Below are 17,625 nucleotides of genomic sequence, written 5' to 3' on the forward strand. Positions count from 1 at the left end.
AGATTCCCGTTATTGTTTATACCAAATGCAATACCTCATTCAAGTTTTAAAAAAGTATAAACTGGACTCATTAAACATTTTCTACTTATATTGCATAATAAATGTTCCAAAAACTCTTCAACATATTAGCATTGGTATTCCACCATGTCTCACTTAACAAGTCCAGAATTTGGATTTTATGAATTTTACTCAAGTGACCAGCAGGAAAGCAACATAGACATTTGCAATGGGGAAAGTACAGTGGAGGGAAAAAGGTAGAGAAATCGTGTGTTGTTTAGTGAAAAAATGAGATGAATGTGCTCTTTAAATGTAATGAAGTATTTTTTTCAGGATAGAATATAAGAATATATTAACAACACTACTTCAATCTTAGGTATGACTCTAACAAGTTTGCAGTCATTGCACATTTTATGGAAACATGTAATGGAAATGATACACTTACCATCTGTTTTCTTTGAATCATTTCCACTATTGGGGTGATCCTTCTTATCTGTCTTATTTTTACCATCTTTCAAGTCACCTAAAAGTAATAAACATGACAAACAAAATATGTGTAAAGCTGAAGGGAAGTTATATCTTTAAACCTGTAAAATTAAAAAAAGTGCAGTGTAATTTTATAGTCATGAAGGAGTGTGTGTCTGAGTGTAAATATCTTATGTAACACGTTAGGTTCTGGAAATTGTATTATAACCAGAAATTAAAACCGAAATTTCCTGTCAAACAGAATTGTACTTAAGTCAATGATGTTCATTTTCTAAGAAAAGAAGTTTTGTTATTACATAGAAAAATGAATGAAAACCTGGATTAAATATAAGTTCTACCAATTAATAGCTATGCAGCATTTCAACATTTTAGTTCTCTTATTTGAAAGTGGGGATAATACTATCTACTTTTAAAGCAAAAGGACAAATGTGTTTATGGCATGCAAGTAGTTAATGTAGTATATCACTCAAAGACAGCTATGATTCTAAGACATATCTGTAATTGGTATTATAATTAATGAGTTTATCAAAGTATAATTTATAAAAGGATAAAAATACTATTACAATCCTGGAGAGATGGTTTAGATATTAGGACACTTGCTTGCAAGGCCTGGAACCCTGGGTTCTATTCCCTAGTACTCATGTAAAGCCGATGCAAAAAGTTTCACAACTGGAATTTGTTTGCAGTGCCGAGTACCCTGGCTACCCTGGCACGCCCATTTTCTCTTCTTGCATATAAATGAAAACTTAAAAATAAATAAATAAAAATAAAATACTATTACAAATGCAGAATATGTATGTCAAAATGTATTAAACTCATTTGTAAGGGAACAAGCAAGATATTACATTGGTTCTAAAAGAATTTACAGAAGTGAGTATTAGTGGGCATTTTATAAAAATGTTAAAATATATGTCTGCCAAGTGAGAGACAAACCATTTGTAACCATGAATTAATAATACCACAAAGGGGCTGGAGAGATGGCTTAGTGGTTAAGCACTTGCCTGTGAAGCCTAAGGACCCCGGTTCGAGGCTCAGTTCCCCAGGTCCCACGTTAGCCAGATGCACAAGGGGGCGCACGCGTCTGGAGTTCGTTTGCAGAGGCTGGAAGCCCTGGCGCGCCCACTCTCTCTCTCTCCCTCTGTCTGTCTTTCTCTCTGTGTCTGTCGCTCTCAAATAAATAAATAAATAAATAATGGATAAAAAAAATTTTTAAAGAATAATACCACAAAGGGTCATCTTTTCTGCAAGTCTAAAATTTCTCAGTTCTCATATAACTGTACAGCTATATGAATCAAATAGTAAATAACGAAGTTCAACATAGCCATATTCTCTAACATCAGGGTCAGCACACTATAGCCCCTTGGGCCAATCTTGCCAGCTACATGTTAGGGTAAATTAGATTGATTGGTATGAAGCCATGCCTTTCATTTAAATATTGTCTGTGGCTGTTTTATTTTACAGCAGCAAAGTTAAGGAGCTGCAATAGAAACATATCACCCCAGGTGGTATGATTGCCTATCTCGTCCTTTACAGGAAAAGGGTGCTACCCTTGGCGAGGATAATTTAATTATCTTTGGGCAGATCTCATGACTGGCCAGTGCAGCACTGAAAGGTCATGGATACCTTCCACCAACCTTATTTAACAGGCTTTGGATATTTTTCTTGCCAATCTTACTAACACCAGCTTTCTTTTTAGCCTGCATGAAGCATATAGGAGCAAAAAGATCCGAACAATAACTGCTGTAAGTGGAACCACCAAGATATGTGTATGAGGAAACAGGTTTACCTGTTCTTACTGTGTGCCACACAGAGTGGTAAGTACTTTACACATATTATTTCATCAAAGTCTTGTGACAACCTAATTACAAAAGTAGATAAATGCATGAAAGATTCCTTTACAAAGTAGCTAATAATCAACTGAGCAAATGATAATGACTATTTTCCATGTTTGAATTTTTTCTTGGTGTCACAGTTGTCATATGGACAAAGAATGGCCTTATTGTCTATGTCATGTGGACTGGACATGTTTCAGATCCCACTCTGGCCTCATCTCTGACCTTAACCTTAAATCTGTGACAAAACTGTCCCTGGTGGCTGTTATAGATCTGCTTTAAGCCACCTAACAGTGTTTTCTGAATGCATGACAAGAGATATCCCTATGAATTAATTGTCCTGAAAATGACTTATATGGAACTGACATAAGACGTGTATTGTCATCCCCATTTTGTGGCCTGGGAAGTTAAGGGACAGTATAGTAGCAACACAAGCCACAGATGTGTTGAATTCTACTGTATGCAGCCTTCCTAGGAAGCTCATGTTTTAAATTTCAGGTTCTCATTTTCTTTTTACATTTCTAAATGCCCTTGGCTTCTACATCTATAAAGGAATGGTTTTTCAAGGATAATTTGAGATTATTTTTGGCTATGATGTGTTCTACAAAGTATGTACTTTGTTTGTTTGTTTTCAATGTAGGGTCTTACTCTAGCCCAGGCAGACCTGGAACTCACTCTATAGGCCCAGGTGGGCCTTGTACTCATAGTGATCCTCCTACCTTTGCCTCCTAAGTGCTGGGTTTATAGGCATGGCATGTGCCACCATGCCTAGTTTTCAAGTATGTACTTTTAGTTTGACAAATCCTAAGCTAAGTTGGAACTCTCACATGCATGGTCAGCCTCAATTTTGATATGGCTGGAAAGATTCAAGAGAAAAGGTGTTGGTGTAGGCCAGATTCCACAGGATGAAAAAGACATGGCTCTCTGTTACTACTAGTGGCCAAAAAAAAAAAAGTTCCTTTGAAATTCACATGAAACAGTCCATTCTACCTTTCCCTGTTTAAGGATGCCAATGACAGACTCAAGGATCTCAAGACATTTAACTAAATTAGTTCCTGTCAGAAAATTATTGTTCTCCCCTCTATTAACTTTCACATCCCTAGTGCACTGTGTTTTGGTCTTCCATGTTGCTTATCCCCAGCCAAATTAAGACCAGGATATCGGCAGAAGTGGCTAGAGGCTGCTAGAAGAGCTGATAGAAGAAGTTGTTTTAGTGGAGACCAAAGCTCAGATTCCCTAATTGGCAAGAAGAAACCAAAATTCTAGAACCACTAGAACAAATGTCTTTTAGGCTTAAACTATAAAATACCTTTGTAGCCCACATAGAAGGGAGCTAAGAAAGTGACACAGGACTGTGTGATGACACTCCCTAAACAGAACTCACTGGGGAATTTCTCATGGCTTGTACATGGAGTAATGGCTGGTGTGAGCTCGTAATCAAGAAGCAGAGCCTTCTGGGAAGTTATATTGATTTCTTTTCCCACTTCTCAGGTCATACTTGACTTTTAAGGGAAATGGTAGGCTTCTGCCTACTTTGGGGAGTAAGTGCGGTTGTGACATCAATCCTAATTAAACAGGCATGCTCCTGTTTTATGTCTTTCAGGCTCCTTCCTCATTATCTTCAAGATAAGGACTCTTTCCTCTATCCTCTGAGTATTTGTAGTGTTTGCAACCTCTCTGTGACTTATATTTTTTTAGTTACTGGATCCTGCCACCAGCTAAACCAAAGGTTGGCAAATTAGGGCCCAAAGGCCAAACCTGGCCTCAATGCCTGGCTTTGTATGAGAAACAATCTAACATGGGATTGTATATTACAAAGGGTTAATAAATTATGAACATTTGTGTATAAACATAACATAGAACTCAAATTTCAATTTCTAGAAGTCACTCACTCGCTCCTGCATCTCCTTTGATTCTCCCATGCTAAGGGCTCTTGAATAGCTGTATCAGAAAACATATAGCCTGAAAAGCTAAAAATATTTACTATGATCCATTATAGAAAAAAAAAATGTACCAACCTATGTCTAATGGGCAGCATACATTCTCTGACTTCCACGTCTTGCTGATGATACCAGACTTGGCAGATAGAAACAGAATGGGGATTCACATAAAGTCAAATTCAACCTGGGATATCTACATGATGGCTACTTAACCTTAAGCAACCCATTTAACCTCTCTGAGTTTCAACTTCCCCATATTTCTTTTTTTTTTTTAATTTATTTATTTGAGAGTGACAGACACAGAGAGAAAGACAGATAGAGGGAGAGAGAGAGAATGGGCACACCAGGGCTTCCAGCCTCTGCAAACGAACTCCAGATGCATGTGCCCCCTTGTGCATCTGGCTAACGTGGGACCTGGGGAACCGAGCCTCGAACTGGTGTCCTTAGGCTTCACAGGCAAGCGCTTAACTGCTAAGCCATCTCTCCAGCCCAACTACCCCATATTTCATATGGAGATATATATCTGATGGAATTGTTAGAATTTGTAAAAAAATAGTTCAATATGAAGTAAAATCTTGGTTAAAATATTAGGTTCACTTCTGGCCAAGATGGCGACAGTCTAACAGCACTGCACATCCATGGGAAAGAAAGGCAAGGAATTACGGGTTCACTGGGTCTTTTAGGGTAGAGCAATCTTTAATAGATTGCCAGTGAAAGGACACAGAGGAAAAAACAAAAAGGAATTGCTGATTCCCTTGCTGGTGGGTAGCCCACCAGACCCCTAAGCAGCCACCGCACCCACAGTCCCAGCTTCAGGATACCCCTGCACTTGCAGTAGGAAAGGGGACCCAGGCCAACATAGTTACCCTTGTCTCACTACACAGAGTGATCACCCTGATACCCCCGCCGACGTATGAACTTGGGCAGGCTCTTCCTGCTGGACCACTGGAGCTCAGGCTCCTTTGGTCCATTTGCCTCCCACATGTGCGCTGTTGATCCCCACTTGTGAAAGCTTAGCCTGCTCTCTCTTCACATTTGCCCACTTACTGCTCTAGCCTCCATCCATTCACATGTGAGCCCAGGCTCATTCCATCTGCCCATATGAGCTCAGGTTCACTCTGCCTGTCTGCATGTGCCAGCTCAGGTGCAAGCCTCTCCATGTCTGTTGCACCAGCTGAATGCCAGTGTCCTGTTGCAGGTGAGCTCAGAATGCTTCTGGGTCCCAGTGTTCCACCACGTGTGAGTTTAGGCTGCTTTGGTACTTGGTCCTTTAGCATCCCTCCAAGCGTGAGTGCAGGCAGCTTTGGCGCATCACCATGTGAGAGCTCAAGAAACTTTTGCACCCCTGCTACACAAGAGCTCAGGCTGCTTTGGCATTGTGCCAAGGACTCAGACTGCTTGACATCTACCTCAGGCTGCTACAGCTTCCCACTGTGCTTGAGCTCAGGCTGATCCACCCACCCACATGTTAGCCCAAGACCACTCAGCCCATCTGCTTGCCTTCTGGCTAGCCCACGCCAGCTCCCCCAAGAGCACCACTTCCCCCACCCATCCAGACCACAGTCCTACTCTCCTTGCCTATGATGGGCAGACCACAGCGCAAAAGAAATAACATGAAAAATCAGATGCAAGAAAATCCACTTAGATCATCCAGTCCTACAACAAGCATCTCTAATCAAAACATAGAAGAGACATTAGGATCAGAACACCAAATTGAAGTTATGAGCAATGCAACCCTAACCAAGCTATGGGTAGAACTTGCAGAAAAGCAACAAAGAACCGATAATAGAGTGGATGCTGCCATCACTAGACTAGACATAATAGATAAGAAAATGGAAGGAATTCAAACACAATTAAGAGATATGAATGAGACTAAAAAGAAAAAAGAGGACCTCAAAAATCAGCTGGTGATGCTAAATGAAGACATAAAGAAATGCAAGGATGCGGACTTCCGGTTAAGATGGCGGCGTAGGTACCACGCCAAAGCAGCCTAGGGGGGAAAAAGACCAAAAAAACTCAGCAAAATACACGCTTTTACTAAAAAGTGAGGTGTATAGGAGATTGAGGCGGCAGCGGAGAAGTAGAAGAGTTATAGAGCATCCAGAGCCTGCACAGGCGGGAAAAGCAGCTCCAGCAGCTCAGGCAGCTCGGCCAAACGCCGCAGCCGCGGCACAGCAGAAAACCGCCAGACCAGCTCGAGCTGCAGGAAAAGCCAGGTGCAGGATTTTCCCCTCACACTGCGCTCTCTGCAACTCGTGAAACGTGAGGGGAGAGCGGCAGCGAGCAGCGGAGGAGAAGACCGCGAGGTAGAACACGTGGAGCAGCGAGACAACCAGAGCAGCCGTGGCTCCCTCCCCTCCCCCACCGCCTGAGCCCAGCTCCAGCGAACACAACAGCGGCCCGAGACCCGGCCACGCCAACTTGGGCTGACAGCGGGACCCAAGCAGGAGCAGAGTTCGGCAGCAACTTCAGCGGCTCCAGCACCGGTACCAGAGGCCCCAGCAGCAGTGGACCCAGGAGCGGCAGTGGCGACAGATCCCGCAGCAGCGGCTTCGGGGGGAGCAGCGGCGGTGGTCACGGCAGCGGCAGCTTCAGCAGCGGTGGTGGCTCCGGTGATGGCAGCTATGGGAGCAGCAGAGGCAGCAGCAGCGGCTCGGTTTGCCCCATAGGAAAAGCAAGTGCCCAGCTCCAGAAATCAGAACAGCAGCCCGACGACCCAGGCAGCAACTTGACTGAGACCAAAATCACCCAAGGTAACTGGGATTGCACCAGGGAAGGGTCTTACTTGGTCACAAGCTGACTTGGATCCCTCAACAGACCAGAAATCTAAACCTCTTTGTTGATAGAAGATCTGGTCATTATATTAACTAATCTTGCATACATACTCGGGGCTGTTTTTGATTGAATGTGTACAGTATTTAGTTAAATTTTAGAATCTACCTGTATTTTATTCCACTCAGCCTGCTTGAATACTCCTATAGCAGGGAATCTCAACCCCTAAGAACATCTTTGTAGATACTCTGAGAGTCTTAAGAGCCACACCTAATACCTTAAGGTCCTACCCTGAAAATATATTACATCAAATCAATTGATACAGCTAAGAATACACAGCTAGCTAGAAAATCCAAGCATTAACTTAATCCAAGATGCAAAAATATATACATTATAACACAAGAAACACTAAAAAGCAAGATGATATAAATCTACCTAAAAGTATTAATGCATCAGAAATGTCCTCCAGAGAGAAAGAGTTAGAGGAAATGCCTGAGAAAGAGTTCAAAAGAATAATTATAAATATGTTCAAAGAGGTCAAAGAACACATGAAAACAACCAAGGAAGAAATCAAAGAGGAAATCAAAGAGGAAATCAAAGAAGAGGCAGGACACCAATTTAATGAAATAAAGAAGGCAATACAAGACATAAATAGGGAAATAGAAATAATAAAGAAAAACCAGTCAGAATTACTAGCAATGAAGAACACAATTAATGAAATAAAAAACTCTGTAGAAAATCTCACCAGTAGGATGGATGAGGGAGAGGACAAAATATCTAAGCTAGAAGACCAGGTGGCAGACCTAATGCAGTCCAACAAAGAGAAAGACAAACTTATAGAAAAGTATGAGTGGGAATTTCAAGATATTCGGGACACTTTGAAAAGATCCAATATAAGAATTCAGGGCATAGTAGAAGGAGAAGAACTCCACTCTAGAGGCATAGTAGGCATCTTCAACATAATCATACAGGAAAATTTCCCCCATATTGGGAAAGAGGTGCCAATACAGATACAGGAAGCCTTTAGAACCCCAGCCAGACAAAACCCAGAAAGAACCTCCCCTCGCCATATTATAATCAAACTTCCAAACACACAAACCAAAGAAAAATTATTGAAAGCAGTTAGAGAGAAAAATCAAGTTACCTACAAAAGCAAGCCCATCAGGATTACAGCAGATTATTCAACACAAACTTTTAAAACCAGAAGGGCTTGGAGTGATATATTCCAAGTTCTGAAAGATAACAACTGTCAACCAAGGTTACTTTATCCTGCAAAGTTATCCATTCAAATAGATGGAGAAATAAAGACATTCCATGACAAAAGCAGGTTAAAGGAGTATTTGAAGACAAAACCAGCTCTACAGAAAATACTTGATAGAATCCTCCATGCTGAACAAAAGGAAAAGCACACATATAAGGAACCTAGAAAAAACAAGCTATACTCAAATACCAGTTAACAGAAGAGAGCACAGATAGAACCAGTAACACACACACACACACAAAAATGGCAAACATAAATACACACCTTTCAATAATATCTCTTAATATCAACAGTCTCAATGCCCCAACAAAAAGACATAGATTTGCAGACTGGGTTAAAAAGCAGGATCCTACAATTTGTTGTCTCCAAGAAACTCACCTTTCTACAAAGGATAGACATTATCTTAGGGTGAAAGGTTGGAAGACGGTGTTTCAAGCAAATGGGCCTAGAAAACAAGCAGGGGTTGCCATCCTAGTATCAGACAGGGTAGACTTTAGTCCGACGTTAGTCAAGAAAGATAAGGAAGGTCACTTTATATTGATTAAGGGCACACTCCAACAGGAGGACATTACAATCCTAAACATATATGCACCTAACATGGGGGCTCCCAAATTCGTCAAACAAACACTATTAGAACTAAGGTCACAGATAACACCAAACACAGTGTTGGTGGGTGACTTTAACACCCCACTCTCATCAATTGACAGGTCATCCAGGGAAAGAATAAACAGAGAGGCATCTGGACTAAATGAGATCATAGAAGGAATGGACCTAACAGATATATACAGGACATTTCATCCAAAGGCTGCAGAATATACATTCTTTTCAGCAGCACATGGAACATTCTCTAAAATAGACCATATATTAGAACATAAAGCAAATCTTAACAAATTCAGGAAAATTGAAATAATTCCTTGCATTCTATCTGACCACAATGGAATTAAACTACAAATCAGTAGCAAGAAAGGCTATAGAGCATACACAAAATCATGGAAACTAAACAATACACTACTAAATGATGAGTGGGTCAATGAAGAAATCAAAAAGGAAATCAAAAAATTTATAGAGTCAAATGATAATGAGAACACAACATACCAAAATCTCTGGGATACAAGGAAGGCAGTTCTAAGAGGTAAATTTATAGCCTTAAGTGCCTATATTAAGAAATTAGAAAGGTCGCAAGTAAACGAACTAATGCTTCGCCTTAAAGCCTTGGAAAAAGAAGAACAAGGCAAACCAAAAATTAATACACGCGAAGAAATAATAAGGATTAGGGCAGAAATTAATGAAATAGAAACAAAAAGAACAATCCAAAGAATTAATGAAACAAAGAGTTGGTTCTTTGAAAGGATAAACAAGATTGATAAACCCTTAGCAAAGCTGACCAAAAGAAAGAGAGAAGAGACACAAATTAATAAAATCAGAGATGAACAAGGCAACATCACAACAGATTCCAGAGAAAATCAAAAAATCATAGGGACATACTACAAAAGCATATACTCCACAAAGTATGAAAATCTGAAAGAAATGGATGATTTCCTTGATCTATATGACCTACCTAAAATAAATCAAAACGAGATTAATCACTTAAATAGACCTATAACAAACATGGAGATCCGAACAGTTATCAATAATCTCCCAACTAAAAAAAGCCCAGGACCGGATGGATTCACTGCTGAATTTTACCAGACTTTTAAGGAAGAGCTAACACCATTGCTTCTTAAGCTTTTCCAGGAAATAGAAAAAGAAGGAATCCTACCAAACTCCTTCTATGAGGCCAGCATCACCCTGATACCAAAACCAGGCAAAGATAGAACAAAAAAAAGAAAATTACAGACCAATCTCCCTCATGAACATAGATGCAAAAATTCTCAACAAAATATTGGCAAACAGAATACAAGAGTATATCAAAAAGATCATTCACCCTGACCAAGTAGGCTTTATCCCAGAGATGCAGGGATGGTTCAACATACGCAAATCTATAAATGTAATACATTACATAAACGGGTTGAAGGACAAAAATCACATGATCATCTCATTAGATGCAGAGAAAGCATTTGACAAAATCCAACATCCCTTCATGATAAAAGTCCTACAGAGACTGGGAATAGAAGGAACATATCTCAATATAATAAAGGCTATTTATGACAAGCCTACAGCCAACATATTACTAAATAGGGAAAAACTGGAAGCTTTTCCACTAAAATCAGGAACAAGACAAGGGTGTCCACTGTCCCCACTTTTATTTAATATACTTTTAGAAGTCTTAGCCATAGCAATAAGGAAAGAGACACACATAAAAGGGATACAAATTGGAAAGGAAGAAATCAAGTTATCATTATTTGCAGATGACATGATTCTATACATAAAGGACCCTAGAGACTCTACTAGCAAGCTGTTAGAGCTTATCAAAACCTACAGCAATGTAGCAGGATACAAAATAAATACACAGAAATCAGTAGCCTTCATATATGCTAACAACAAACACACAGAGGATGAAATCAGAGAATCACTCCCATTCCCAATTGCATCAAAAAAAATAAAATACCTTGGAATAAACCTAACCAAGGAAGTAAAGAATCTATACAATGAGAACTTTAAAACACTCAAGCGAGAAATTGCAGAAGACACTAGAAAGTGGAGAAACATCCCTTGTTCCTGGATTGGAAGAATCAATATCGTGAAAATGGCAATCTTACCTAAAGCAATCTACACATTTAATGCAATCCCTATCAAAATTCCAAAGGCTTTCTTCATGGAAATAGAAAAAACAATCCAAAAATTCATTTGGAATCACAAAAAACCTCGAATATCTAAAATAATACTGAGCAACAAAAAAGAGGCTGGTGGTATCACCATACCTGATTTTAACCTATACTACAGAGCCATAGTAACAAAAACAGCATGGTACTGGCACAAAAACAGACATGTAGATCAGTGGAACAGAATAGAGGACCCAGATGTAAGCCCAAGTAGCTATAGCCACCTGATATTCGATAAAAATGCCAAAAATACTCATTGGAGAAGAGACAGCCTCTTCAGCAAATGGTGTTTTGAAAACTAGATAAATATCTGCAGAAGGATGAAAATAGATTCTTCTCTCTCGCCATGCACAAGAATTAAGTCCAAATGGATTAAAGACCTTAACATCAGACCGGAAACTTTGAAACTGCTAGAGGAAAAAGTAGGGGAAACCCTTCAACATATTGGTCTTGGCAAAGACTTTCTGAATACAACCCCAATTGCTCAGGCAATAAAACCACAGATTAACCACTGGGACCTAATGAAATTACAAAGATTTTGCACCGCAAAAGACACAGTGAAAAAAGCAAAGAGGCAACCTACAGAATGGGAAAAAATCTTCGCCAGCTATATATCTGATATTGGATTAATATCTAGGATATACAAAGAACTCAAAAAGTTAAATAATAAGGAATCAAACAAGCCAATCAAAAAATGGGCTATGGAGCTAAATAGAGTTCTCAAAGGAAGAAATACGAATGGCATATAAGCATCTAAAAAAATGTTCTACGTCACTAGTCATCAGGGAAATGCAGATTAAAACTACATTGAGATTCCATCTCACTCCTGTCAGATTGGCCACCATCATGAAAACAAATGATCATAAATGTTGGCGGGGATGTGGAAAAAAAGGAACCATTTTTCACTGCTGGTGGGAATGCAATCTGGTCCAGCCATTGTGGAAAACAGTGTGGAGATTCCTAAAACAGCTAGAGATTGATTTACCATATGACCCAGCTATAGCGCTCCTAGGCATATATCCAAAGGACTCATCTCATTTCCTTAGAAGTACATGCTCAACCATGTTTATTGCTGCTCAATTTATAATAGCTGGGAAATGGAACCAGCCTAGATGTCCCTCAACAGATGAGTGGATAATGAAGATGTGGTACATTTATACAATGGAGTTCTACTCAGTGGTAAAGAAAAATGAAGTTATGAAATTTGCAGAAAAATGGATGGACCTGGAAAGTATTATACTAAGTCAGGTAACCCAGGCCCAGAAATCCAAGCGCCACATGTTCTCTCTCATATGTGGATCCTAGCTACAGATGACTGGGCTTCTGCGTGAGAATGAAAATACTTAGTAGCAGAGGCCAGTAAGTTGAAAAGGAGACATAAAGGGTGGAGAAAGGAAGGGAGGAGGATACTTAATAGGTTGATATTGTATATATGTAATTACAATGATTGTAATGGGGAGGTAATATGATGGAAAATGGAATTTCAAACGGGAAAGTGTGGGGGTGGGAAGGGAGGGAATTACTATGGGATATATTTTATAATCATGAAAAATGTTAATAAAAATTTAAAAAAAAAAAAGAAATGCAAGGATGAATTCTAAGAAGACTCAAGAGAATCAGAAAATGATGTGAAAGGGGAGCTTGACAGAGGGATGGAAACTATACATAGAAAAGTAGTAGAAAATGAAAACATAATAGAACAAGTCCAAAACTCTCTAGAAGCTCTCAAGAATAGAGTCAGCCATGTGGAGGATAGAAACTCTTATCTGGAAGACAAGTTTGAAGAACCAGTTTGAGAGTTCAAAAGTTGCAATAAGTTCAAAAATTTCTGTGAATTGTGGGATACCCTTAAACATCCTAATATCAGGATCACTGGAATACCAACCAGAAGGAAAAGAAATTCAGACCAAAGGCATGGAGAACTTATTTAACAAAATAATTGAAGGAAACTTTCCCACTCTCTCAAAAGGAAGGCCCATCAAGATACAAGAAGGTAATAGAACTCCAACCAGAATGGACTACAGGAGAAACTCTCCAAGACGTATTGTCATGAAGACTCTAAATATTGACACCAAAGAGAAAATACTAAAAGCAGTTAGGGAAAAATATCACATCACTTTTAAAGGTAACCCCATCAGAATTACTTCAGACTTCTCAATGTAAACCCTGAAAGCCAGAAGGGCCTGGCATGAAACACTGCAAAGTCTAAGAACCTATGCCTTTCAGCCCAAACTACTTTACCCAGCAAAAGTATCCCTGATAATAGATGGTAAAATAAAAACTTTCCACGTCAAAACTCAGCTTTCCAGTTATATGAACACAAACCCAAACTTACAGAGAGTATTTCAGGAAATTTTCCACACAGAAGAACCAAAGAGTCAAATTCAAATGCCTAGAAGAAGCAGATCACAATAACCAAGCTCAGAGAAGGCACAAAAAAATTCAAACTCCATGAAAACACAAACCACATATACCAACACAATATGCCAGCGATCAAATCAAACCTCACTGTAATTACCCTAATTAATAATGGCCTTAATTCACCCATCAAGGGATATAAGCTAACAGGATGGATCAGAAAATTGGACTCCTCAATCTGTTCTCTTCAAGAAGTCCACCTCACAACTAAAGACAGACACCTCCTCAGGGTGAAAGGGTGGAAAACAATATACCAAGAAAATATAAATAAGAAACAAGCAGGCATAGCTATATTAATATTGGATAAAATAGACTTCAAACCAAAAATAAAAAAGACAAAGAAGGCCACTTCCTACTTGTCAAGGGAACAATCCATCAAGAGGATATTACAATCATAAATTTGTATGCACCAAACAGAGGGGCACCACAGTTCATAAACTAAAACCTACTTGACAATAAAACAGAAATAACCACCAACACCATCATAGTTGAGGATTTCCATACACCATTATAAGTAATAGACAGATCATCCAATCAGAAACTCAACAGGGAAGTAAGAGACCTCAACAAAACTGTAGATCACTTAGACCTAACAGACATCTACAGAACATTCTATCACAAATCTACAGACTAAACATTCTTCTCAGCAGCCCATGGAACATTCTCTAAAATAGATCATATACTGGGTCACAAAGCCTGCCTCCATATATTTAGGAAGATTGACATAATTCCCTGCATGATGTCAGATTACAATGCTATATTGATAGGAATTAACAACAAAAGACCCACCAAGAATCCCATCAGTGCCTAGAAAGGGAACAGCACACTTTTAAACAATAAGTCAATAGTAGATGAAATTAAAAAAAAATTAAATTGTGAAATTTCTAGAAATGAATGATGATGAGAACACATCATACCAAGACTTATATGACACAATGAAGGCAGTCCTCAGGGTAAAATTCATAGAACTAAATGCCTTCATAATAAAGACAGAGAGAACCCAAATCAATGACCTAACCATCCACCTAAAGGCACTGGAAAAGCAAGAAAAATCCAACCCAAAAAGCTCCAGAAGAAAAGAAATAATTGAGATCAGAGCAGAAATTAATGAATTGGAAACTAAGAAAAAAATTAAGATAATTAACAAAACAAAGAGCTGGTTCTTTTAAAAAATAAACAAAGCCAGGCAGGGTGGTGCACGCCTTTAATCCCAGCACTGGGAGGCAGAGGTAGGAGGATCACTGTGAGTTCGAGGCCACCCTGAGACTCCATAGTGAATTCCAGGTCCGCCTGGACTAGAGTGAGACCCTACCTCAAAAAACCAAAAAAATAAAAAAAGAAACAAGATCGACAAACCTCCAGCCAATTTGATTGGGCCAAAAAAAAAGAAATGCTTCAAATTAAACAAAATCCGAAATGAAAAAGGAGAGATCACAACACACATAAATGAAATTGGGAGAATCATCAGGACATATTTCAAAAACCTCTACTTCACAAAACTGGATAATGTGGAGGAGATGGATAAAGTCCTGGACACATACCATCTATCAAAGCTAAACTCAGAGCAGATTAATCTCCTAAACAAACCTATCACACTCATTGAGATCTGTCAATGTAATATACCACATAAACAAGGTTAAACACAAAAACCACATGATCATTTCGATAAATGCAGAAAAGGCCTTTGACAAAATACATCACTTCGTGATTAAAACATTAGAGAGATTTTGCATGGTTTGTTCATATCTTAACATAATAAAGGCAATATACAAATAAAAGGGATACAATTTGGAAAGGAAGAAGCTAAGTTAGCTCTAATCGCTGATGACATGATTGTATACGTAAGAGACCCAAGAGACTCCACCCAAAAACTCCTGAAGTTGGTTAACTCCTATAGCAAAGTAGCAGGATACAAAATCAATGCACAAAAATCAGTAGCCTTTCATTATGCAAATGACGGAGGTACAGAGAAAGAAATAAGAGACATGGTACCATTTTCAATAGCAACAACAACAAAAAATACCTTGGAATAACATTAACCAAGGAAGTGAAGATCTATACAATGAAAACACAAAAACACTCAAAAAAGAAATTGAGGAGAACTTGAGAAAATGGACAGACCTCCCATGCTCCTGGATAGGCAGAATTAACATTGTGAAGATGGCAATCCTACCAAAGGCAATATACAGATTTAATGCAATTTCAATTAAAATTCTAACAGTGTTCTTCACAGAGATAGAAAAAATGATATCAAAATTCATATGGAAAGGCAGAAGGCCTCAGATATCCAAGCATATCCTCAGGAAAGAAATACTCTTGGGGCATCACCATAACTCACCTAAAGCTATATTACAAAGCCATAGTAATAAAATCAGCATGGTACTGGCATAAAAACAGGAGTATAGACCAATTGAATAGAATTGGGGACTCGGACTTTGGGTCAAGCCACTACAGCTACTTGATATTTTACAAAGGCCCTAACAATATACATTGAAAAAAAGACAGCATCTTCAACAAATTGTGGTGGACAAACTGGATAACCATATGCAGGAAATTGATACTTGATCCACACATCTTGCCATGCACTACACTCAAGTCCAAATGGATCAAAGACCTCAATATAAGACCAGAAACTCGGCTACGACTGGAAGAAAATATAGGAGGAACTTCCCATGATATATGAATGACAAAAGACTTCCTGAACAAAACCCTAGTAGCTCACAGTCTTAAACAGTCACTCAATCAGTGGGATCACATGAAGCTGAAGAGTTTCTTTACAGACAAGCATACAATAAACAAAGCCAATAGATTAACCACAGAATAGCATAAAATATTTGCTGATTATCCAACTGACAAAGGCCTAATCTCTAGAATCAACAAAGAACTCAAAAATCTAAACAATAAAAAGTCAAACAACCCATTCACAAAATGGGACAAATAGGTGGACAGGAAGTTTCACAGAGGAAGAAATACAAATGCAAACACACACTTAAGGAAATGTTCATCACCCCTAATCATCACGGAAATGCAAATTGAAACAACTATGAGATTCCATCTTATCCCAGTAAGGATAGCAAACATCAAAAAATCAAATGAAAATAAATTCTAGACCCAAATGGCAATGGTACTATAAAATTCTACATCCTAAAAGGCAGACCAAATGGCTGAATCTTCACCAGGCCCTTAGAGTGAACACGTGAGCCACAAGACACTGGAGAGGGTATGATGAAGACTGACTTTAATCTTCTACAGCTTCTCCCCACCTCTCTCTTCTCTCTAGCTCTTTTATATTAGTTATCTTTTTTTTCCTTTTCTTAGTGGGCACTGACCTGTAACTCCCAGTACCAGCATGTGGATATCATCCACAATGAGCTTTTGATCAGAGAGACCTACAAGATTTCCTAAAAGAAAGACAGATTTCTGTCAGAGTACTTGATGACCCACCAAAGGTTAGTGGTAAGACCCTACTGCTGAAGACACCTTAATGTGGTTGACACATAAAATGGAATGGCATGGCTTGAAGCTAGAAGAGAGTCAGTCCACAGACAGTCAGCATGTCTAGTACTGGAAGGTGATACATGGGCGACTAGGAGAAAATGACCAATATCTATCCAAGCAACTCATGGTCTAACCTACTTAGCAGCAAATAACCTGTCCTGATGCTCATACAAGGGCAATAGTGGCACACAGCCATGGTGGGAAACCAACTGCTCTTGATTTTGCTAACTGATCCCCTCCGCAGTATGGAACCCTTAGCTGGAGCTGGGAAACAAGTCAGAACCATATCCAAACATAAGCCCGCTGTCCATTATCAAGCTACCACCAATTGTGGGCTACAAGAGGGCCTACACCTATTAAATTCTCTATAAAAAAATAAGGGTTATCCCATTTGTCTGGTGCTAACTTTACTCTCTGTTGGAGAATCTGCTTCTCTTTTTCAGATAGACACAGATCCTAAGGAAAGAACCAGCCCATCATACCTCATAAGGGCCCCAGCTGAAAATAAGGACAATGGGCGAAACAAGCCAGGGTTGCCGCTTTCTTGGTGAACTAGGTACCAGCACAAGGGTGAAGAGATCGACACAGAGGTCAATCAACTCCTACCAGGTATGATATCCAAAAGACCCAGAGGCCCCGATACTTCATCACTGAAGCAG

The 17,625-nt window shown here is 39.2% G+C and overlaps 1 protein-coding gene across 7 annotated transcripts in view; it reads right to left on the reverse strand.

The window, feature by feature from the left end:
• The window catches only part of Pde1c (phosphodiesterase 1C), a 782,675-nt gene that overhangs the window by 57,736 nt on the left and 707,314 nt on the right, over nt 1–17,625 (reverse strand). For all 7 annotated transcript variants that reach the window (XM_045135620.1, XM_045135623.1, XM_045135627.1 and 4 more), the window contains one exon: nt 443–520. In XM_045135620.1, coding sequence (XP_044991555.1) covers nt 443–520 — 78 coding nt within the window. The remainder of the gene's footprint in view (nt 1–442; nt 521–17,625) is intronic.

The sequence above is a fragment of the Jaculus jaculus genome, chromosome 16 (genome assembly GCF_020740685.1).
Source record: "Jaculus jaculus isolate mJacJac1 chromosome 16, mJacJac1.mat.Y.cur, whole genome shotgun sequence".
Taxonomy (NCBI): Eukaryota; Metazoa; Chordata; class Mammalia; order Rodentia; family Dipodidae; genus Jaculus; species Jaculus jaculus.